We start from the raw sequence: 24,260 nt of genomic DNA, 5'->3' as shown, positions 1-24,260 counted from the left end.
GGCAACCACCTAGTTCAATTGCAACATCCTGATCCCTCTGTACAATGACCCTTTTACAATAGCTAAACTGTTCTGTGACCACTGAACAAGTAATGGTAATTAATTTGCCCTGTCAAAGATACTGATATGACAATGGTGTAGTACTCATTGACACCTGTTTCACAATTAACACTTTATCTATTATCTAGTAACAGCATGATATTTGGATTTAGTGTGCTATTGAAAGTTTTTTTTTTGCATATTGAGTCCACTTGGGTTAAGTAGAAATCACAAATACACCACAAATAGGTGCCGGAGTAAGAATTGTAAGCTTTTCTATGGAATGAGAAACATTTGCAATAACCAGGTAAATTAATTAAATCCTAGTGGAGTACATTGAATTGAATAAAAATAAAATCTAACCAGATAATGGCAACATAAAACATTGTCCCCAAATTATCATGGGATTTGCTATCATTTCAACTAAAGTAATAAATGCACGGTTTTACCAATCCCAAAAATTGCAGCGGCGCGCCGTTCAACTTCTCGCGAGATAATACTTTCTTCTGCACTTTGTCAGCAGTGGTTCTCCACCATTTCGCTGCGTCTAAAAGTCTCCTCCCCGCAACCACTAGAACCCGCTCTCTTTCAGTCCGTATTATAACTTCTTCCCACGGACCTACTCCTACCTCGTTGGGTACCGAGAGACAGTTTAGAATACTACCATCACGGATTGAGTACGATTTTATCCGGATGACGACTCCATCAACAAGAATTTTGTAAAAGAAAACTGGTCGGAAATTTCAGGTAGGTGGGAACTTAAGATGGCGGCCACTAGAAGGGGGGCATGGAGGAAGTAGTAGGGGGCACCAGGGGGCTTGTTCGCGGCGGGACACAACATCCAGTCAATTCTGACAAATATATTTATAAAATTGAGGGTTACGAAAGTTTTCCTTGTCTGCATACTCCACTACAACACAGATTAAAAAACAGTTGTCAATGACGGCGCAATTACAAAATTGTTATTATTTGGCTTGTTTACCTTCCCTGTAACGTTAGACTTCACCTGCAGCCAGAACATGTACTTCTTAAGCATCATGGCCAAACAGTGGCTGTGGCATGGAATTTGCCTAATGCAAGCCAATTTAGCTGCTGCGCGAAAAGATTTAGCTAAAACTATCTGTACTAACAAGGCTGCCGCTAACGTTAGCTCTCCACAGAATAAGACGATACAAAATTAAACAATGGCAACTTGTATTCAGGCGAAGGTGTTTGACTGTAATCAGGTTGGCCATATTGGAATCAGAATAAAATGGATTTACACTAAGTCTACTTGGGATATCACTTCTCAACAGGAAAAGTTTTTAGAAAAAACTGGAGGACATATTTTAATTCATAACTTAGTGTGCCTGTGTGGGATCACTCGAACCCCCCTTTTATCCCCCTCGTAATCACTGCTACATTTTAGCGAGAAACATTGCAGGAATAATTTATTTTGTTAGTATTTTAACGTGGTAAATCATTTATATTGACTGACTATATAGCTAAATGTATGATTTCAATGTTTAATAGTTGTGGTTATTCGACCCCGTGCAATGACGTCACAGGTAATTGTTGGGAAGCGGGTTTTAATTCGACTTTTTAAAACCCCTTTTTCGCTTGAAGCGAATCAGAAATGCATTTATAAAGACCCAGACCATTACATAACTTCGGGTGGGATGGGGCGCGTGCGCGCCTTGTTTAAAGTATTGGGAGTATTTGGGCCAACAACGCTCATCTAGATATAAAGGCAAGCTGTATAGGTAGCTAGTCAACTAGTAAACATGCTAGCCATGTAGTTAGCCAACTAACAACAATAGTACCTAAATAGCTAAATCAACAGTTATTGAAACGATACTACCCGAAGAGCGCACGAAAACATTGAGCGTACGAGTGTCACGTTGCTTCAGGAACACCTACACGTCCCCGCTGCACATGCCATGTCCAGATTATTATAAACTACAATAAATGTCATTTGCAACAGTGTAATACTGTTCCCACATATCAGGGAAAAGGTCAGGGGCTACAATTGTATAAACCTAACAAAGTTGTTTTTGTTTTTTTATTAAGTCATTCTAGAGATTGTATTAAATATTTGATTCCAAGTAAAGCATATATTGCATTTGCTAGCAAGTAGTCGCTAAATCGAAACACATATGCAAAAGTCTGTTGGAAAATGTTGTGAACTATGCCTCAAACACCTCACCTGCCCATATAATACAATGTTTGATTCATGAATAGTGTACAGTGTAACAATGTTGCCACCCTCATTCATTGGGCAGTATTGTGAAGTTTTGGAACTCTTCAGATAAAGGGGAAAGGGGATGCCTAGCCAGTTGCACACATGGACCAGAGTAGAACAATCATTTGTGGTTCTATGATTCTATGGAATTGAAAATTGTATTATAGTCCAGAGAACAGTGGCATTGATCATTTTACTTACCGATTTGTCTCTTTATTCAGAATATGTGGACGGGACCTTAATCAGCATCCTGGAAGTGGAAAGCACGGAAGCGCTGTGTCCCACACCACAGACAGGTGATAAGTTCTTCCTTAACCAGAGACATTGACTAGTTAGACAAATTGTTCTTTGCTGGATACTTATTGAAATATTTGTCTATAAATGCATGTACTGTACTTCTATCCGTCAACTGAACTACATCCTCTCACTGCTTCCAGGTGCAGTGTGTAGCCGGAGCAGCACAGAGGGAGGAAGCTCTGGGGAGGAGGAGGTGCAGCAGCGCACCCCTCCGGCTGTGGATGTGCTGGGTGACAACCCCCAGGCTGCGCAAAATGTGGCCGCTGCGCCTCTCCCACCACTGGATAACACGACCACGTCACACCCTGAAAGACACGGACGCGTCAGTGAAAATAACACACCCACAGAGACTCACCCCAACGACAACACTAAGGACAGCCTTGAAAGAGGGGCGATGTCAGATAGTGGTGGTGGAGGAAGATTGGGCCCGTTGCACCCCAAGGACCCTAGTCTCTCTACAAAGTCCCATTCAGACAGGCTCTCTGACACACAGACAGACGGAACAAGCCAATATTCGCATTATGTGTCACAAACTGATAACAGCAGCCACACAGACAGACAAACGAGTGCTGCTGGACCAGGCCAGGCTTTGCATCAGAGAGTTGCAGGTGGACTGGTGGTCATCAGTGGGACAGAAAAGGGCCAGCCTCTCCCAGAGAAATTGGAATATAAACAAGAGACTGGAATCGAGGAACTTGGCAGAGAACACCCAGCTAGAAACCTTCCCTCTAAATCCTGCTCAACAGTGTCCCTACTTCCCCTCAGCCCAAATAAAGATACAGTCCCAGACCACAACAAAGACCGAGGGATGGAGCAGTCTCAAACAACCCTGTCGACTCAGGCAAATCAGGCCAGCCACATACCTCTGTCTGAAGTCAAAGAGCAAGCAGGCATTCTGCAAAATTCTGAGCAGCCTGTCCCCCCAGTGCTCATCACTGACAACCGTAAGAAGAAACAAACAGACCTCTCCACAGAACCTAAAATCACGCAGAACTCGAATTACGGCCAAGAAGAGATACAGGGAGCTAATGCGGTGGATCAGGGACCACAAGAATCTGAGAGATCTACAGAACCGTCTGAGAGTAGACACGTCACACTTGGGAGTTCACAAACGCTACTCCCAGACCCACCAACTGACATATCCGGGACCCCACAGTCAAGAGAAACATACTCTGGTCTTGTCCCCTACACGCCCCCTGGCAGTGGTAATTCCACCCCAGACTACACAACTGACAGACAGGAGAGTGAGAGCGATATCCAGACAAATCCCCCTCTCCCAACAGAAGAACGGATTGAGACTAACAGGGCAAAGGAGACTGAAATGGCGAAGCACTCATCCAACTTTACAATCCAGTCACAAAGCTCTTTTCTACAGGAGACAGCAGCAGCAACCCCTCCTATCCACCACCTCCCCAGTACAGAAATAGACTTAATGCAGACAGAACAATCTATTGAAGTTCAGATGTCTAATCCTGACCACAAAACCAGGATGGAGACTCCACTGGTCTCTGAGCTCGTGCTGTCAGCTGATGCTCAAGGAGCTGTGTTTCATGGAGGAGAGACCAGCCTGGAGTTGCCTGAGGAGGTGCAGGTGGATCAGTGTGTCCTCCTGGAAGAACATCTTGTCAGTGGTGATACTGCTGTTATTGAATTAACCTCTGAATATTCTGACAGAGAACCAAAGTCGTTTATTGAAGGGACCCATTTGGATATCGAAATGGACCCACTGGCTGCAGGAGAATTTGAGATTTATAGCTTTGTGGAGGAGGAGATTGCGATAGAAGTTGTTGGAGAGAGACCGTCCCTCTCCCCAAGCTACGAAGTAAACTTATTCACCCCACTCATGGAACACTCTGAGAATTGTACAGCCAGTGAGGGACGAGAAATATGCCTGCTATCTCACCCTCAAGCGAGTAATGACAATGATCAAGTCATTATCCAGCATCGAAATGACTTTACCCCTCGTCTTTCCACACAAGATGTAGAGATGACTGATGAAGGGCAGAATTTTGAGCCCGAAAACACAACTACTGAAATTGACAATACTGTGTTGGAAGATTCAAGTGAGGTTTGTGTAGTCCAAACTGTCCCAGTATTAGATACTCCAGATGGACAGACGGACACCTTTACACAAGCTGCATTACCTTGTCTGGAGACCAGCACAGCTGTCTCAGACAATAGAGGGGTGAGCATTTCCCCAGCCACATGTCTGAGTGACACACAAACGCTGCCAGGGGAAACGGAAGTGAGAGCAATGGCCAGTACATCTTCTCTTGTCTCCCCAATGGATGAATTAACAGAGGGGGTTGTTGTACAGTCAAACAGTCAACACAGTATTGAGGTCCTCTCGTCCCCAATTACCATACACTTGCCAGAGGGTAGAAAGCAGAATTGTCCTCTAAAAAAGGTACCTGTAGCCACCTTACAAAATACTACAGAACCCAAGTCCTGTGTTTCTTCTCGTGAAGGGACCAAATATCCACAGCCCCGTCCAACACTGACAGAAACCCCAGTGGAGACCCAGCAGGATGTTTATCGTACCGTTAATGTGACAGCAACCGAGGCCAACCCAGAGGCTTCCCGGTCCACACTCTCTTCTGGCATCATCGACCCAAAACTCCTCCTACTAAAGCGTGGGGACACCCCTCTCCTCAAACATCCTCCCTCCTTATTGTTGGGGGTATCTAGGCAGCAGAGCAACAGCCTGGTGCAGGCTAGCACTAGCAGCTTCAGCTGTGGCTCAGACACAGCACCTGTATTAGAGTGCCTTCCAAAAGCTGTGTCAGTCGCTGTGCCTATGCCTGTAAGCAGTCATAGAGACCAGACAGAGTCCTCTGTCAAGAGAGAACCCACAGCAGCACCTCCTGCTATTCCCGCTACAAACACCCCAACCCAGTCCTGTATGACCCCTCCATCTACTCCCACACCATGCAAATCTGACAAAGAGGCCTTAACTCCAATCAAAACATCCACGGGCAAAGCAGTGACTGTGTCTCAAACCCTAAACCCTCCGAATATCATCAATGCGTCTTCCAAGCCCCTCTCTGCCCCCAAGTTGCCCTCAACATCAGGCAATGTGACGAGGAGTAAACTCTCCAGTTCCTCCAGTGATGGGAGCCAGTCCGGACCACCGCCTGTCATCCGGCCATGGCTAGCCGGTGTGAAGGGCCCAGGGCTCAGCAGCCCCACGGAGGAGAGCAGTGATGAGGAGGCTGACCTGGCAGTGGAGGCCAAGGCTAGCCGCAGAAGCATGGTCAACCCCAGCCCAGCAGTGAGCAAGGTATGCCCCAAAATGGCTTTCTGTGTAGCTTAGCAGTTTTCTTCAGATGTGCTGCCAAATCAGCGATTATATGTATCAACAGAGACCATTCTTTTAGCAGGAAAGATGGGCTAATGTTTGCTCTGACAGTTTTCTTAAGCAGCATACAATAAACATTTTGCTACTGTGTGAATAGTTGTTTATTATGCTTATAATGAAGGCATAATGTGTTTAAATGCAATTCTGTGATATTCAATTCAGCAAAAACTGAAATGGAGATATATAAATCAAATGTAGATTTTATTTGTCACGTGCCGAATACAACAGGTGGTATATCTAGCCTTACCATGAAATGCTTACCCACAAGTCCTTAACCAGCAATGCAGTTTTAAGTAAAATAAATACATAAACCAACACAATAAAATAACAATAACGAGGCTACATACAGGGGGTACCGGTACCGAGTCAATGTGCGGGGTACAGGTTAGTCGAGGTAATATGTACAGTATCAGCCAAAAGTTTGGACACACCCACTCATTCATGGTTTTTGCTTTATTTGAACTTTTTTTAATCATAACTAAGAAATAACACACATGGAATCATGTAGTAACCCAAAAAGTGTTAAACAAATCAAAATATTTTAGATTCTTCAAAGTAGCCACCCTTTGCCTTGATGACAGCTTTGCACACTTTCGGTGTTCCAAAAGGTGTGCCCTAACTTTTGACTGGTACTGTACATGTAGGTAGGGTTAAAGTGACTTTGCATAGATAATAAGCAGCGAGTAGCAGCAACGTAAAAAAAAAAAAGAGATGGTCAATGCAAATAGTCCGGGTAGCCATTTGAAGAACTTTTCAGCAGTGTTATGGCTTGTGGGTAGAAGCTGTTAAGGAGCCTTTTGGACCTAGTACCGGTACTGCTTGCTGTGCAGTAGCAGAGAGAACATAAACTCCCTTTTCAGTTTTGACTTTGGAGCTTGATGGCTATGGTTAATTAAATGTAGAAAAATGTAGCTGGCTGTGTCGGTGCTGCAATATCCACTATATACAAAAGTATGTGGACACCCCTTCAAATGAGTGGATTCGGCTATTTTAGCCACACCATAACATTAAGCACACTGCCATGCAATCCATAGACAAACATTGGCCTTACTGAAGAGCTCAATGACTTTCAATGTGGCACATCATAGGATCCCACCTTTCCAACAAGTCAGTTCGTCAAATTCTGCCCGGCTGAGCTGCGAAGTGGTAGGCCATACAAGTTGACAGAACGAGGCCGCTGAGTGCTGAAATTCTGTACTCGGTTGCTCTGGAAGCAACGTCACACACTGTTTGTCGGGAGCTTCATGAAATGGGTTTCCATGGCCGAGCAGCCTCACACAAGCCTAGGATCACCATGTGCAATGCCAAGCGTAAGCTGGAGTGGTGTAAAGTTCGCCACCATTGGGCTCTGGAGCAGTGGAAATGTGTTCTCTGGAGTGATGAATCATGCTTCACCATCTGGCAGCCCGACAGACAAATCTGGGTTTGGCGGATGCCAGGAAAACGCTTTCAGCATGTTTTCACTGTTTTCCAATTATAGCATTTCATTCTCAGTTCTCAAGATTGTTTCTCCATTTGTTTCATGCAGTGATCTTTCATATGCAGTGTTCTGCTTTAGTGATTAAGTTGGCCACGTTTTAAGCCATGTATGTTTTCCAGCATGAGCAGAGACAGAGCAGGCCAGACAAAGGCCCTTTTCTCAAAGGTAAGCGGTGGGTGTCAGACGCTCCGATAGATCACACTTGCAGGATGCTCGCTGATCACTGAATGATTACATGAGATAGCAGGTTGTGTACACTGCAAAGTGTGTATGGGTGTAGGCTACAGAATAGTAAACTTTTTTGTTGGTTTTGTTTTTAATGCAGCATGTGATTTCTTGAGGTATAGCCTACGGTATCAAAGATAATTGTTGATAGCTTGATATACAACATGTTTGAGACAGATTTAGCTGTGATATCTATGCATGTTTGTTCCTACTGGAACAGAGGCAATCTTGTTATGGTCCTGCTCAAAAGTCCTCATTTCCTTCTCGCTGCCTTTCCCTCCGTTTCCAGGTACGCCAGTGGATAGCAGACAGGGTCACGCAAAGTTTGTCACCCGCCTCCTCATCTACTTCATCCCCCTCTCCCGGCCGATCATCCTTCATTGACTGGACTCCCAGCACTACTCCCCTCATTCTCCGAGGTGCCCAGGGCAGGTTCCTCTCTCCGCCCTCTATTGGCCCAGGAGGCTCCTCCCCATCGGACCCTGTCACTCCCCATCGACCCCGCATGGAGCGTCACGCAGACATGGCTGAACTAGCCAAACACGTGAGTCAGTGTTCTGATTTGGACCAGGTCTCCTGCTCATCCTTCTGACCTTTGTTCCAAATTGTCAACTGTGAATAGTTTTTCACTTAATAAACTGTCTAGACTGGAACAATCTGAGTTGCTTTATTTCTATAATTCCGGATGTGAACTATGTGTTGTAGGAGGCGGAGATAGAGGGCAGGACCGTAGCGTTGAAGAGGGAAGGCTTTTGCTCTATGAAGCGACTGACCCGCCTGACAGAGCCGGTCCGGCTCAAGGTTCACTGGGACTACCTGTGTGAGGAGATGCAGTGGCTCTCGGCCGACTTTGCCCAGGAGAGGAGGTGGAAGAGAGGGGTCGCCAGGAAGGTAAGAAACCCTCTTATATCACTTTTATTTTACACCACTTGGCATCCCTCCAAAGTGGCATCCATATTGCAGAGAGATTGGTATTACCTATTGTTTGCTTAACCACTGCCATGATTTCAGGTTAGGTCCAACAAGTTCAAAATAACTCAATTAGATATGCATGTTTCTCCAGGTGGTGCGGATGGTGATGCGACATCACGAGGAGCTGCGGCAGAAGGAGGAGAAGGCCAAGCGGGACGAGCACGCCAAAATCAGACGAGTCGCCTCCAACATAGCCAAGGAGGTCCGGGCCTTCTGGAGCAGTGTTGAGAAGGTGGTGCAGTACAAGCAGCAGTCCCGGTTAGAGGAGAAGAGGAAGAAGGCTCTGGACCTCCAGCTGGACTTCATCGTGGGCCAGACTGAGAAATACTCTGACCTCCTCAGTCAGGCACTGGAAACGGCACCGGCTGGGAACAGTGAACCTGCACCCTCACCACCCAAAAAATCTCTTCCACTCGTTGTGGATGAAGATGGTGAGAACTGTTTCTTTGCTAATTGTTTCTTGAGTATCCAGATTGCCACCATTCAGGCTCTCTAGTTACACCAGTGGAGGCTGCCGAGGGGAGGATGGCTCATAATAATGGCTGGAATGGTGTGAATGGAATGGTATCAAACACATGAAAACCATGTGTTTGATACCATTCAAATAACTCAATTCCGGACATTATTATGAGCCGTCTTCCCCTCTTCAGCCTCCACTGGTATAACTTGAGAACCATGAATAATTTACAAAATAAGGAGGTTGTTGTAGCCACTGCTCTTACTTCAGCTGATGTACTGTGTATTGTGCATCCTGGTGCAAAATGCCACGTTGGTGATGGATGTGTTGCTTTGAGACTTTGTGAAAAGCACTATTTTAAACCCCCATTTAAAAAAAAAAAAAATCTGTCAATTTTAAGTTAGAAATACATTTGTTTTGCAATCCACCGCACATGACGGTTGCCTCCATTTTGCTCTACGATCCCCACAAGAGTCTTGGGCCTCGTCTGAAGTCGGTACAGCCGATCTGCCAACTTCTGTCTGTAGCGTCCGAACAGTTTGGGCTACACACTAATATGACCCCACTGTAGAAAGAGGAGACTCATGAACACGTACAGTGCATTCAGAAAGTATTCAGACCCCTTGAATTGTCCACGTTTTTTAGTTACGTCTCAGCCTTATTCTAAAATTGATCCATCTACACACAATACCACATAATTACAAAGCAAAAAACAGGTTTTTGGACATTTTTGCAAAAGTATAAAAAAAAACAGACCTTCAAACCCTTTACTCAGTACTTTGTTGAAGCTCTTTTATCAGCAATTACAGCCTTGAGTCTCCTTGGGTTTGACGCTACAAGCTTGGCACACCTGTATTTGGGGAGTTTATCCCATTCTTCTCTGCAGATCCTCTGAAGCTCTGTCAGACAATGATCCAAAATACACAATCATGTCAACGTTAAAAAGCAACAAATTTGAAGTTTTGGTCCAGACCTAATCCCAATTGAGATGTTGTGGCAGGACTTGAAACGAGCAGATCATGCTCAAACTCCCAAATGTTGCTAAGTGAAAGCAATTCTGCATGGAAGAGTGGTCCAAAATTCCTCCACAGCGACATGAGAGGCTGATCAACAACTACAGAAAGTGTTTGGTTGGAGCCATTGCAGCTAAAGGTGTCACTACCAGTTATTGAGTATAAGGGGGCAATTACTTTTTCACGCGGGAATATGGTGTTGCATAACATTGTTTATTAAATACATTAAATAAGTATGTAATTGTTGTGTTATTTGTTCACTCTGGTTGCCCTTTATCTAATATTAGGTTTTGGTTGAAGATACTGAATGTTATCAGATTTTTAAAAAAAAATGCAAAAGTAGAGCCAATTCTAAAAGGGGCAAATACTTTTTCACAGCACTGTAGCTCAGTAGAACCCACCCCGGTTTAGACCGGGCTTAGACTCTTATGGGTTAAAGTGCAAAACTGATTCTCAGCGTAATTCCGTTATGGTGGAATTGCCCAAGGCAAAAGGACCGTCATCTCCTGCCTTCCATTTCGGACTAGAAACGATGCAATTGTTGCATCTCTGAAGTGCAGTGACATCCCAGTCATCAGATGTGATTTAGTAGTTAGCATAATGGAAGCGAAGCTTTGCCAGAGATTGGAGACTGTTCAATGCTGTTCAAATAAGCATGATGCAGTGTCCTGCACAGTTTCTAGCCCAGGTGCCTTAACAGACTGGCCAATTGGAGACCAGGTTTAACGTTCCTCTCTTCCTTCGTTCCGTCTGCAGACAGAGACTTTGAGCCTCCGTGTGGTGGTGAGGAGGAGGAGGATGATGAGGAGACCATCGAAGTGGAGGAGGAACAGGATGGCAATGACCCTGAGACCCAGAGGAGGGAGATTGAGCTGCTAAGACAGGAGGGGACCATGTCCCTGGCAGAGCTGCTCAGCACCCTCAAACGGCCCCTTTCACAGGTGGGTACCATTGACACAGGAGACTGGGCAGAGCCCCTCACTCAAACACATGCGTACTGCATTCCCATGCCCTTCCTTTGTATAAGCTGGTGCACATTAACCTAATTGTTCATACTTTTGTAAATGTTGTTATTTGGTGGAGACTGACTTTGTTCCTTCCACAGGGCTCGGAAGAAGAGTGCTCAGACAATTCGCCCACAACAGTGGACGAAGACGCAGAGTTCACAGCCAACGAAGAGGATGGTAAGTGAGGCCTTGTTATCCAATTGCAGTGAATGCTATGTGCATGTAAAGTAGCTCACTTGCCAATATGTTGACTTGGTTGTGAGTATTGTGTAATTATTTGTCCCTGTCTGTGGTTCTCAGCTGAAGATGAGGAGGACACCATCGCAGCCCAAGAGGTGGTGGAGGGGGAAGCAGATCACGCGGGCGAGCTGGATGACTTGGCCAAAGAAGGTAACCTCCCACACTACTAAAATAGTATAACAGCTGTATCTGCTGCACAGATGTTGAGTCCAATGTGCTGTCTAGTTGTTTTTAAGCTATTGTCATTACAAGCTCCACAAGTCACTTTTCTACTCCTATCTGTTGCCATGACCTCCATTATTCAAGACCATTCTAAACTTCATTTTCTTCCAATTCCCCTCCCAGGTGACATGACTGTGGAGGAGCTGCTGGAGAAGTACAAAGGAGCGTATGCCTCTGATTTCGAGGAGCCCTCGGCATCCGCCTCTCCTGCCAGCTCCGATGAGTCTGAAAATTCTGTAGACGAGCAAGAGGAGAGTGAGGAAGACAAAAGTGACGTGGAAAGCAACATCACCACCTCAGGTACTGCCCACTGTAACAAAACAGAATCTTTGCTCTCTAACCTAGTGAAAACTGTACGAAGCTTCACACTGAGCTTTCAGATTGAATTGATACTGTAGATGGACCTACAAACCAAAAACCTAATTTTCCCAGGGCCTTTTACCTTATGGATTTGACTGTCAGGCTAGTGCATTTGTCCTGATTTTATACCATGCTCACTGCATTACCCCTCTTCTCACCTAATCACTCACCAGATAATGAGGACAGTGGTGAGGAAGAGGTAATTGACAATGATGAAGAGGACAGTGATGAAGATGAGTGCGACGAGGGGATGGAAATCCTGCTGAAGGAGGGTGACCACAGTCCCCCTCTCCCAACCGGCCCGCGGCCCAAGAAGGAGATCAGCCACATTGCTGCTACTGCAGAGAGCCTGCAACCCAAAGGCTACACCCTAGCCACAACCAAGGTGGGTAACCCATGCCCTACAACACTGGCCAGATGATCGAACAAGGATCCTTTGCTATTAGTTTGTAGTTGACTTAAGGGAAAGGTTAATATTGTTCCATTCATTCCGTTCTAGCCATTACAATAAGCCTGTCCTCCAATAGCAAAATACACTACATGACCAAAAGTATGTGGACACCTGCTTGTCGAACATCTCATTCCAAAATCATGGGTGTTAATATGGAGTTGGTTCCATATAAAAAAAAAATGTGCACATTGATAAAATATTCTAAACATAAACACCTTATTTATATAAGTATTCAGATCCTTTTCTATGACACTCAAAATTGAGCTCAGGTGCATCCTGTTTCTATTGATCATCCTTGAGATGTTTCTACAACATGATTGGTAAATTCAATTGATTGGACATGACTTGGAAAGGCACACACCTGTCTATGTAAGGTCCCACAGATGACAGTGCGTGTCAGAGCAAAAACCAAGCCATGAGGTCGAAGGAATTGTCTGTAGAGCTCTGAGACAGGATTGGGTCATGGCACAGATCTGGGGATGGGTCCCAAAACATTTATGCAGCATTGACGGTCCCCAAAGAGCACAGTGGCCTCCATCAGTCTTAAATGGAAGACGCTTGAAACTACCAAGACTCTTCCTAGAGCTGGCTGCCCAGCCAAACTGAGCAATCGGGGGAGAAGGGCCTTGGTCAGGGAGGTGGTCGATGGTCTCTCTGACAGAGTTCCAGAGTTTCTCTGTGGAGATGGGAGAACCCTCCAGAAGGACAACCATCTTTGCAGCACTCCACTTATCAGGCCTTTATGGTAGAGTGGCCAGACGGAAGCCACTCCACAGTAAAAGGCACATGACAGCCTGCTTGGAGTTTGTCAAAAGGCACCTAAAGGACTCTGACCATGAGAAACAAGATTCTCTGGTCAGATGAAACCAAGATGAAACTCTTTGGCCTGAATGCCAAGCATCATGTCTGGAGGAAAGCTGGCACCATCCCTACGGTGAAGCATGGTGTGTGGAAGCATCATGCTGTGAGGATGTTTTTCAGCGGGAGGGACTGGGAGACCAGTCAGGATCGAGGGGAAATATGAACGGAGCGAAGTACAGAGTGATCCTTGATGAAAACCTGCTCCAGAGTGCTCAGGACCTCAGACTGGGGTTCACCTTCCAACAGGACAACGACCCTAAGCATATAGCCAAGACAACAACATAAGAGTGGCTTCGGGACAAGTCTGAATATCCTTGAGTGGCCAAGCCAGAGCCTGGACTTGAATCCGATCTAACATCTCTGGAGAGACCTGAAAATAGGCTGTGCAGATATGCTCCCCATCCAACCTGACAGAGCTTTGAGAGGATCTGCAGAGAATAATGTAGAGTCAAACCCAAGTACTGAGTAAAGGATCTGAATACTTATGTAAATGGATATTAAAGTTTTTTTTTTTAAATATACTTTTGCTAACATTTCTAAAAACCTGTTTTTGCTTTATTGTTTGTTCTTCGTCAATAGGTTAAGACTCCCATTCCGTTCTTGCTGGTGGGCCAGCTGCGTGAGTACCAGCACATCGGCCTGGACTGGCTGGTCACCATGTACGAGAAGAAGCTCAACGGCATCCTGGCTGACGAGATGGGCCTGGGGAAGACCATCCAGACGATCGCCTTGCTAGCTCACCTCGCCTGTGAGAAGGGTAAGACATTGAGTCATTCATACACTAACATTTCAACGTTTTACCAGGACAATAGAAGAGATGTACACAACCTATATATCGGATACTAAATCAAGTTGGTTGTTCAGGTAACTGGGGGCCCCATCTTATTATCGTGCCAACCAGTGTGATGCTGAATTGGGAGATGGAGCTGAAGCGCTGGTGTCCTGGATTCAAAATCCTCACTTATTACGGCAGTCAGAAGGAGAGGAAACTCAAGAGACAGGTAAACAATCACCAAATCCCCTCATAAATGGATACAAATCGTCACTGGCACTTACTAACTCGGGCCTATCGCTCCTCACGATGACCCCTCTCCAGCGCACTCTGTTCTGGACAGTCCTCTCCATCTTGTTTCACCCTTTGCCGATTTTCGAATTGTCTGCCTTAAGCTCCTGCCTCCAGGTATTTCTTTGGCAACCTCTTATCCTTTTCCCTTGCGAGTTCCAAAATAATCTTCACTGGCGCTGCCTCATCTCCTTTCTGGTGCTCCGTGTCTCATTCCAACTGAACAAAAAGTCAGCCTTGCATACTGAAGTGGATAAAAGCCCTGGCCCACTTGAAGTGGATCAATTCAAGTGCCAAATCCTTTCGATAAGCTAATAAAAAACGTCCTCTTTTTTTCAGGGTTGGACCAAGCCCAACGCCTTCCATGTGTGTATCACCTCCTACAAGCTGGTGCTGCAGGACCACCAGGCCTTCCGTCGCAAGTCCTGGCGCTACCTCATCCTGGATGAGGCCCAGAACATCAAGAACTTCAAGTCCCAGCGCTGGCAGAGCCTGCTCAATTTCAACAGGTCCGCACTAAGGGAGGAGGGAGGAGATGGTTGTAGATGCCCAGTATAACTGTTGCCATTGAACATCATAATCCTAATTTATGAATGAATAAATAATAATAATAACACAAAGGATTCTTCTAGCGTTTTCTAAAAACCTTCAGACAAGTGCTTCCCTTTCTCTGCATTTTTCCTTTACTAATATCAGTCAAAATGATGACAACAAAAGCTGAAAGTTCTTTGTCCAGTAGAATACAAAAATCTTTAGTCACAACCTCTGGTCATTATAATGTCTTCTATGGGTTTTTTTTCCTGGCCCCAGTCAGAGGCGCCTGCTCTTGACTGGAACCCCACTGCAGAACAGCCTGATGGAGCTGTGGTCCCTGATGCACTTCCTCATGCCCCACGTCTTCCAGTCTCACCGGGAGTTTAAGGAGTGGTTCTCCAACCCCCTCACCGGCATGATCGAGGGCAGCCAGGAGTACAATGAGGGCCTGGTCAAGAGGTTACATAAGGTAAGAACTCAGGCTGCCGTAGATGGAGGAACACGCAGATGGTCAAGGGGGGGTGGATTGGTCTGAATATTTAGGAGGGTCCAGATGATCTGTTAAATAAGAATGTACAATTTATCACCATGAACTGTTTTAGATGTTTGTGCTCATTTGAGATGTTTTGAAATATATTCTGTTCCCTAACCCGACATATCACCACTTTTTGTTTTTTCCCTTCCAGGTGCTCAGGCCGTTTCTGTTGAGGAGACTCAAGGTGGATGTGGAGAAGCAGATGCCTAAAAAATATGAGCATGTGGTGCGCTGCCGTCTGTCCAAGAGACAGCGCTTCCTCTACGATGACTTCATGGCACAGGCCTCGTAAGTATCTATAGACAAGGGTGTTACTGGAAGCAAATGAATGCATTGCAGGAGGGCTCATTGGTTTGAAAATCTACCAGTAATTAGCTAATGAACTGTGCAGTCCTATTTCTAACATTTCCCAGAATGTTTTTACATCTATGATGTTGTACTTTAAACAGCTACTGTTGCTTAGATCATCTACAAGTTAGCATTGTATAGGAATTTTCTTTTTCGTCATCTCACTGTATTTCTCTCCCTTTCTATCGCTCTCTCTCTTAGCACCCGGGAAACGCTGGCCAGCGGTCACTTCATGTCTGTGATCAACATCTTGATGCAGCTCCGTAAAGTGTGTAACCACCCCAACCTGTTTGACCCGCGGCCCATCCACTCCCCCTTCATCACCAAGCCCATCGTCTTCCACACGGCCTCCCTGGTTCAGAGAGCCCTGGAGAGCTCCCCATTCAAGGTTAGTGTGTGTGTATGCACATCTAAACATTTTAGATACATATAAAATGCATTTTATATGTATCTAAACCTCCCATAACCGAACCCCTCCACTCCTCTGTCCCTCAGCGCGGTGACCTGTCTTTGTTTGACCTGGTGGGTCTAGAGGGCAGCGTGTCCAGGTACAAGGCCGACGTGTTTCTGCCCCGACGGAAGGTCAGCCGCCAGCTGATCCATGAGGTCATGGAGTCCCCCGACCCTCCTCCCCGCCCCAAACCTGTCCGTATGAAGGTCAACAGGATGTTCCAGCCCTTACCTAAGGCTGATGGTTGCACAGTGCTGGTGGTGAACAACCCTCGGCTCACCTGCCCGGTCACCCCTGCTGCTCAGGCCCCACGGCCCCGTCTCATCCAGGATGTGACCCCAACCCTCACCCCTTCACCTCTAGTCCAACAAGGTTAGTACTAAATAGCATGGATTTAGGAGTAAATAATACATGAATAGTTGCTGATTTGACATTGAAAAGATCAACACGATCCAAGTGTTTTTTTCCCCGTTTTTTTTCTTTTACGGTCCGATTTTACGGTCCGAGTTCAACGTTTCTTGTGGAAACTTCTACACAGCCAGACAAACTATTGTATTCTACACAACCCAGATCTAAAGTAATCCTGTCTTCTCTTCCCTTGTTTCCATGAACCCTCAGCGGTGTATTCAGTGGCACCCACTGCCCCTTCACGTCCGCCTGTGCACCCCAGCGGCCCCTGTGCGGTGGGAACTGTCGTGAGGTCTGGCTCCCCAATGCCAGTCTTGGCTGTGCGCTCGCCCACCGCCTCCTGCAACCCCGCCAGCCATTCCACCCCTACTTCCAGCAACGTCATGACTCAACGGGTTCTGCTCAGCCCTGACATGCAGGCCCGACTTCCCTGTGAGTTACCTGCCATTCTCTGAAACACTATCGGGCAACCAATGTGTGTGAACAGTGCATAAGAACAAACTGAAAATGCACTGGATTACCTTTAAAAAAAAAAGTGTATTCCTACTGGTGAAATTACCCTCGTCAGCATTTCTTTAATGACTCTCTCTTTCTCCATCTCAGCTGGGGAGGTAGTGAGTATCGCCCACCTGGCCTCGTTGGCTGGGCGTCCTGTGTCGTCGTGCCAGGGCAGTAAGCCTGTTACCTTCCAGCTGCAGGGCAACAAGCTCACCCTGTCTGGAACCCAGCTCCACCAGGTCCCTGTGGCCCCTCCACGCCCAGTACAAGGTCCACTCAGATCCTAACCGTAACTAAAGTATCATATGAATGGCCCATGTCATAAAACTCTTATGTGTTGATATAGGCAGCCATCTTGGTGTTCTATTAAATTTAGTGGTACAGTATCTATCCTATACTGCGCTGACAGGAGTGTCTAAATGGGTTCTTACAGTGGGCTCCGCAGGTAACTTCATGCATCTGGTGACCAGTGGAGGGCAGCACCACCTCATCAGCCAGCCAGCCCAGGTAGCAGTGTTCAGTTCAGCCAACATCCATGCCTCTCCCGCACCCTCGGAAATCCAGCTGCCTCTCAACGCTTCTCAAGGTACAGCAGCGTCCCCCTTCAAGACTACGGTCACTGATCTGATCTTCTCTGGTTAGCCGTCTTTTACCCTGGACTTGTTTTTTAAGCGGTTCATGGATGGTCATGTTCTTACTCGTCTTTCCTCTCCAGTGCCCTCCTCCGTGGTGACCAGCTCTGGGATCGTGAAGATCGTGGTACGCCAGTCAAGTAAGGAAGGAGGAGGTGTACCCACCCTGGCAGTGCCCCCTTCTCCACGCGTAGCCCCCCAGGCATCACCCTCCATACACCACCATGCCAATACCAACATTGCTCTGAGATCCCCCCTTGCACATTGCCACCCCGGACCCGCCACAGCTCAATACACCCTGGCCCCCCCTAGAACCCCTACGTCGGTCACAATTAGAACCTCTACCCCAGCCCCTCCTCGTATCCCTGCCCCTCCTCGAATCCCTATCCCAGCCCCTCCTCGAATCCCTATCCCAGCCCCTCCTCGAACCCCTACTCCTGCCCCCTTCAGAACCCTACCCCAGCCCCTCCTCGAACCCCTACTCCTGCCCCCTTCAGAACCCTACCCCAGCCCCCAGTCAGCCTGAGCCCCCTTGCCCAGTGCTGAAAGTAGTAAAGGGGCCAGCAGAAACCAGCACAGAACAGAAAGGTGAGTTGATGAATGCAAGTCATTTGAAAACTGTTTCTGTATTTACAATCCCTGTATTGAACAAGTCACTTCTCCTCTCTAGCTCGTCTGAATTCTTTGTCAACACGTGAGGAGAGCAGCGACACTAAATCAGCCGTTCCTAAATCAGGGTCCCATGTTGGTGGATTTGTCCCCCCTCGACCTCGGGCACAACCTCGCCCACATCCTCGCTCCCCCTTCTACATGGTACTTCCACTACATCCGCTTTTTTCTTTTACTAATCTCCCCCCCCTTGCTACTTGTTTAAATCACCATGTAGGTAGTAATGAGGTTGTCATATTTTCTAGCATATCCCACAGTAGTACCTTCTTGAGTTATGTCAGTCATCAGTCCACAGCATAATTCTTAAACTGACTCCTGTCATGTTCCTTTAAAGAGACTTCATAACTTTTTTGTATATTTTTTTGACAATGCTGTGCCGATCTGATCCCGCCTCCCACTTTAACCTTGCAACCTCATTGGACATCATTCCACCTGCCAATCAACATTGGGCGAGTTAGTTTTGCATGGCCTGGTGCTGGCACTGGGCCATGTAAAACTAACTCGCCCAATGTCCCTCAAAGTTTGGTTGTGGCTAATTCCTTGTTGTACAGACTAGTATGGCAAGAAAGCAATTGTGAGGATGTAATTGTATACTTATGGAAAAGTTATAGCTTACTTATGTTTGCATCAAATGTCCTACTCCTTGAAAGCTGTGTAATAATTTATATATTGCATTTGCGTACGTGATAAATTATGATTGCTGAAAATCAACTGCAGTATTGGATTGTTACATATCATGGAATGAATACCTGTCTGCATGTTTATAAGGACAGATGGCATGGAATTATTTGATTTGGATGGATGGTTGTAAAACAGAAAGGTACTTTATTTATTTTTTGAAGTAGGTGAAATTTGCAGTATACATTTCTCGAGAGTTGTGTTTGTGTCTGTGATTCCCGCAATATATTCCAAAATTCAAACAAAATATACAGGCGGCAGCATTTAGGAGACACATAGTGTTTCTGATTAGTTTGACAATTGTTTTCTAATGTATTTGTTTGGCTACATTCCCATCAATAGCGCACATCATTTTCTGCTTGGTTTCCAGATAAATGTAGCCTATTGAAAGAGAATGATGCAAGGATGTGATTGAAGTGTTTTTGCTGTGATCAAAATAACTAATGTTAAGTGCATGTAACAAGGCAATCCCACTCATTTCAGTGCGCTCACTCACTACATGAACGAGCGTGTCTCTCATGCACTAAATTATGCCAAGTAAAAATATGATTCTGTGCCTTTTGCCGCTGGGAGAGAACTGCAGATGGTTTATTATTCATGTATGAGCCATACATTGACGCGTTGAGTCGAAAACGGGAGGTAAAAAAAGAACAAGGTTGTTTTCAGTCCTTTGGAGCTCCTCTTTAATTGTTTCTGTCTTATCAACTGACAAACTGTTCCTTTCCTCCCTGTCAGTCATGGCTGGCAGACAGCCGCAAGAAGCAGCGAGACAGCCGCCTGGCCCAAATCATCCGGATCAATGACCTGCACTGCAGCGCCAAGCCCGTGTATGGCCATGAGGTGCTGGACTTCCTCACCTTCCTCCCGGGCTCCTGCCCTGCTCCGGCCCCCAGGGCCCTGGGTCAGTGGGGCCGCTCGGGCCACACCGCCTGCTTGTTCGCCCAGTCCCACAGCACTGTGGACTACTGGGACCAAAGCCGCGCCCTGAGGGAGGCCATCCACACCACTGAGGACAGACTGCAGCTTCTCAAAGATGTGATAGAAAGGTAACAAACTGCTGCTTTCCATTGTCTGGAATCACGAGACGTTCAAGCCCTTCACTAACACCTGTTTAAAAATAAAAAAAACAAATCACCAAGCCCTTCATTAGTTAAATCCAGTGTGTCTGTTTTCAAACACTTTCTGTTTATCTTTCTTGTGATGCCTACCTGATTTTTTTTTTCCTATTCCTCCAGGTTTACATTTGTGATCCCACCGGTGGAGGCTCCGACCATCACCATGCACAGCTGCCATCCCCCTCCATCTCTGAGCCACAAGCAGGCCATGTTCACCTCGCTGCTCTCCTCCCAGGTGGCCCCGCTCACACGAAGTCTGCACCGCATCCAGTGCAACATGAGGACCCACTTCCCTGACCTGAGGCTGATCCAGTACGACTGCGGTGAGGCCCCACTCCTCAGACATCACACTTGTTTGTTCTATAGGACTTAACACCCTAGAGTCGATCGACACACCAGTGCGTCAATCTAAAAAAAATAGAAGAGTTAAAAAATGAACACTCTATGGAAAGGGGAGACTCTCACGAACACTAGGGTGGTCTCAAGCGCAAGGGAACTCGTCTGAAGTCGGTGCCGTTGATGTGCCAACTTGTTTGGACGCATCCGAACCGTTTGGTTTACAAACTAATGTGATCCCACTATGATCTATGACCCCCCCACAATTGTCACGGGACTTTTTAAAAAGTAACCGTTACAGGTTTTAAAAAAATCAATGGCAGTGTGGAGGTAGTTTTGTTCCTATCGGACAGACACTTCAAAACCTTATTCCTTATGACATTTTTTTTTACTGTCTTTTTTTGACATTTAAGAATGTGTTTTATTAAATAATTGTTTTCTATTTTTTTGTGGATACCTGAACGGGTCTTAAAATTCTAAATCAAATGGCTAAATGATCCATCTTAAAACAATTCCATATGTCAGCTTAGAACAATAGTTGGGGCCGGTACATCCTATGTAAACACAAACTCCCCACCTCTTTAAGGAATACCTAGGATAGGATAAAGTAATCCTTCTCACCCCCCTTAAAAGACCTAGAGGCACTATTGTAAAGTGGCTGTTCCACTGGATGTCATAAGGTGAAAGCACCAATTTGTAAGTCGCTCTGGATAAGAGCGTCTGCTAAATGATGTAAATGTAAATGTCTTGACAACAAACATGGAGAACTTTGACGAAAGGCTATCAGAACAAGTTCACAAATAAAAATGTCTTTATGATACTTCGTGTAGGGATTTCCAAGACAGGAAAATGAGTTTGAACTTCTGGAAAGAGATTGGGAGACGCTGGATTGGCGCACCTTCAACAAATCTGATCTAACAAAGTTGATATTTCTTAGGTCTGTCATGGTGATTTTGATGTATAGAACAAGCCCACAATGTGGTTACTAAAATCCGATTTGGATATACACTGGAAAACATAACTGTGAAGTTTTGGTCCCATGAGCTGAAAAGAAGAGAAAAAAATCCCTGAAATTTTCCACACGCACAAAAAGCTTATTTCTCAATTTTGTGCACAGATGTGTTTATATCCCTGTGAGTGAGCTTTTCTCCTTTGCCAAGATAATCCAGCCACCTGGCAGGTGTGGCATATCAAGAAGCTAATTAAACAGCATGATCATTACACAGGTGCACCTTGTGCTGTGGACAATAAAAGGCCACTTGTTTGTCATACAACACATTGCCACAGATGTCTAATGTTTTTGGGAAGCGTGCAATTGGCACACTGACTGCAGGAATATCCACCAGAGCTGTAACCACGCCAGCCCAGGACCTCCACATCTGTCTTTTTCACCTGTGGGATTGTCTGAGGGGGGCCTATGCCCTCCCAGGCCCACCATGGCTGCACCCCTGCCCAGTCATGTAAAATCCATAGATTAGGGCCTAATGACTGATTTTCCTTAATGAACTGTAACTCTGTTAAAATCTTTGAAATTGTTGCTTTTTATATTTTTGTTCAGTATGTTTGACTTTTTACTGCATAACATTTAGAAGTTGTTAGAACTGAACAACCACGAGTGGTGCGGTGCAGACCAATTTATTGGATGCGTATGACAGCTTGCTGAAAGATCGCAAGATAAATGAATGCTCTGACTTCTGGGGGGGCCGCATTGCAGCAAATGCGGTCCGGCCATTGCAGACATTGGATTGACCATGCAGAGCCTTTTTGGCTGTGTGTTTGCACACACCATGACACGAAAAGCCACTGTGTTAACTAGAAGTGTTGTTACTTCAATGATGGGACAGTCTCTCTGGGTTCACTGGGTCTGGCTCGGGTTCTGTGTCTCTGGGTTCAGTTCTCCAGAGCAGCGTGTCTTTCAGTTGAAGACATTGAGGCATTTGTCTGAGGGGGAACTCAATACAGCCTTTGGACAATAACACTGTGGTGTGTGTGTGCAGGTAAGCTGCAGACGCTCCACACTCTGCTGCGACGGCTGAAGGAGGGCCAACACCGCGTGCTCATCTTCACCCAGATGACCCGCATGCTGGACGTGCTGGAGCAGTTCCTTGGCTACCATGGGCACATCTACCTTCGCCTGGACGGCAGCACCCGTGTCGAGCAGAGACAGGTGAGTGGCGCTGTGACTCCTGAGCTCTATGGGATTCTGTTGTTGTGTTGGTCTTCAGCAACTCAGTCAGTAGGAAGGAATTTTCCGGCTATTTGGTTTCTTGAGTTGAATGGAATTGACCCGGAGTTCAACACTGTGCTGAAACTGCTAACGGATGCTGACTGTCGGTTGAAAACCAAAAACATTTGTTTTCTCCTGTGTCCATCATACATCTTTCTCTCCCTCTCAGTCCTTGATGGATCGCTTCAACGCTGACCGCCGCATCTTCTGCTTCATCCTGTCCACGCGTAGCGGCGGCGTGGGGGTGAACCTCACAGGCGCCGACACGGTGGTGTTCTACGACAGTGACTGGAATCCCACCATGGACGCCCAGGCCCAGGACCGCTGCCACCGCATCGGACAGACCCGCGACGTCCACATCTACAGGTGCCCAGTTGAAACCCTCCCCTGAAAGTCTCCAGAAACAGCATGAGCTGTCCGCGTACTTCGACTCCGAAGGTATGACAATGTGTTGAACGTCTGGTGTGACTATTCCCCCCCCCCCCCCCCCTTCCAGGCTGATCAGTGAGCGCACGGTGGAGGAGAACATCCTGAAGAAGGCCAACCAGAAGAGGATGCTGGGAGACATGGCGATCGAAGGAGGCAACTTCACCACTGCTTTCTTCAGACAGGTACGTCTCCACTGACACCAGTCTTTGACGTCGTCCATTTGCTCTGACTTGAGGGCAGTTCAAAAACGAACTACGCTCCTCTCTCTCCTCTCAGCAAACCATCAGGGAACTATTTGATGTGACGGAGGCGGAGAAGAAGGAGATGATCGTGGAGCTCTCTGTGCCCCAGCCTGAGGAAGAGGAGACTGTCAACAAACAGAGCACCACCATTCTGGAGCAGGTCAGTCACAACCAACACACTGGCAATAACAGGATGTATAGGAGGTTTACTGGTGTGTTCAGAGCAGGTGTCTCTCAGACCATAGACGCCTGTTTATACCACAACATACAGCAGCAGGAGTCTGGAAGAGACCCAGAGACTAGCACCTGAGTGTTTGGATCAGCACGGACTCCATATGAACAAGATTTGAAAATACAATGAATAAACTTGATTATTAGAGATCAAATGATTGTGTTATTTAAGTCAGCAAACATCTTACTCCAGGTGGCACTGTTCCCATAAACTAATTTTCTCTCTCTGCCACAGGCCCTGTGTCGTGCCGAGGATGAGGAGGACATAGTGGCCGCCTCCCAAGCCAAAGCAGAGCAGGTAGCTGAACTGGCAGAGTTCAACGAGGCCATCCCATTGGACGAGGCTGGTGAAGGGAGGGACCCAGAAGAAGAGGAGCTCTCCAAGGCCGAGCAGGAGATAGCGGCTCTTGTGGAGCAGGTGATTGTTGCTCAATATCCCTGTTTTTGGCCTATCCCATCTGTTATTTGACGATGTGGAGCAAATCTGACGGCCTGTCTTTTTCCCCCATGTCTCAGCTAACTCCTATAGAACGCTATGCTATGAACTTCCTAGAGGATTCACTGGAGGATGTGTGCAAGGAGGAATTAAAGCAAGCCGAGGTAAGTTTGCTATTTCTCAGTGCATTTAAGAGAGCTTGACATGTGTCCATGTTTAATTGGT

General features: G+C 46.4%; 2 protein-coding genes across 2 annotated transcripts in view; both read left to right on the top strand.

Annotated features, from left to right (window-relative positions):
* Positions 1-570: 570 nt before the first annotated feature.
* Positions 571-24,260, top strand: part of LOC115143904 (uncharacterized) — a 29,728-nt gene continuing 6,038 nt past the window's right edge. The window contains exons 1-23 of the mRNA XM_065002345.1: positions 571-786; positions 2,482-2,556; positions 2,698-5,837; positions 7,910-8,164; positions 8,326-8,511; positions 8,684-9,023; positions 10,819-11,003; positions 11,168-11,246; positions 11,370-11,459; positions 11,655-11,831; positions 12,065-12,276; positions 13,783-13,960; positions 14,068-14,204; positions 14,606-14,775; positions 15,077-15,269; positions 15,487-15,623; positions 15,885-16,071; positions 22,473-22,637; positions 22,867-23,063; positions 23,194-23,308; positions 23,403-23,528; positions 23,835-24,017; positions 24,116-24,199. Of these exons, the coding sequence (XP_064858417.1) occupies positions 2,952-5,837; positions 7,910-8,164; positions 8,326-8,511; positions 8,684-9,023; positions 10,819-11,003; positions 11,168-11,246; positions 11,370-11,459; positions 11,655-11,831; positions 12,065-12,276; positions 13,783-13,960; positions 14,068-14,204; positions 14,606-14,775; positions 15,077-15,269; positions 15,487-15,623; positions 15,885-16,071; positions 22,473-22,637; positions 22,867-23,063; positions 23,194-23,308; positions 23,403-23,528; positions 23,835-24,017; positions 24,116-24,199 (6,282 nt within the window). The 5' untranslated portion in view covers positions 571-786; positions 2,482-2,556; positions 2,698-2,951. The remainder of the gene's footprint in view (positions 787-2,481; positions 2,557-2,697; positions 5,838-7,909; positions 8,165-8,325; positions 8,512-8,683; positions 9,024-10,818; positions 11,004-11,167; positions 11,247-11,369; positions 11,460-11,654; positions 11,832-12,064; positions 12,277-13,782; positions 13,961-14,067; positions 14,205-14,605; positions 14,776-15,076; positions 15,270-15,486; positions 15,624-15,884; positions 16,072-22,472; positions 22,638-22,866; positions 23,064-23,193; positions 23,309-23,402; positions 23,529-23,834; positions 24,018-24,115; positions 24,200-24,260) is intronic.
* LOC135561194 (uncharacterized) lies at positions 17,333-18,481 on the top strand. Its single transcript, XM_065002344.1, has 3 exons — positions 17,333-17,626; positions 17,756-18,260; positions 18,343-18,481. The coding sequence occupies exons 1-2, from the start codon at positions 17,350-17,352 to the stop codon at positions 18,196-18,198; spliced, it is 720 nt and encodes a 239-aa protein (XP_064858416.1). The 5' UTR covers positions 17,333-17,349; the 3' UTR covers positions 18,199-18,260; positions 18,343-18,481.

Source organism: Oncorhynchus nerka, linkage group LG16 (genome assembly GCF_034236695.1).
Source record: "Oncorhynchus nerka isolate Pitt River linkage group LG16, Oner_Uvic_2.0, whole genome shotgun sequence".
Taxonomy (NCBI): Eukaryota; Metazoa; Chordata; class Actinopteri; order Salmoniformes; family Salmonidae; genus Oncorhynchus; species Oncorhynchus nerka.
This window is presented reverse-complemented; position numbering and strand designations above follow the sequence as displayed.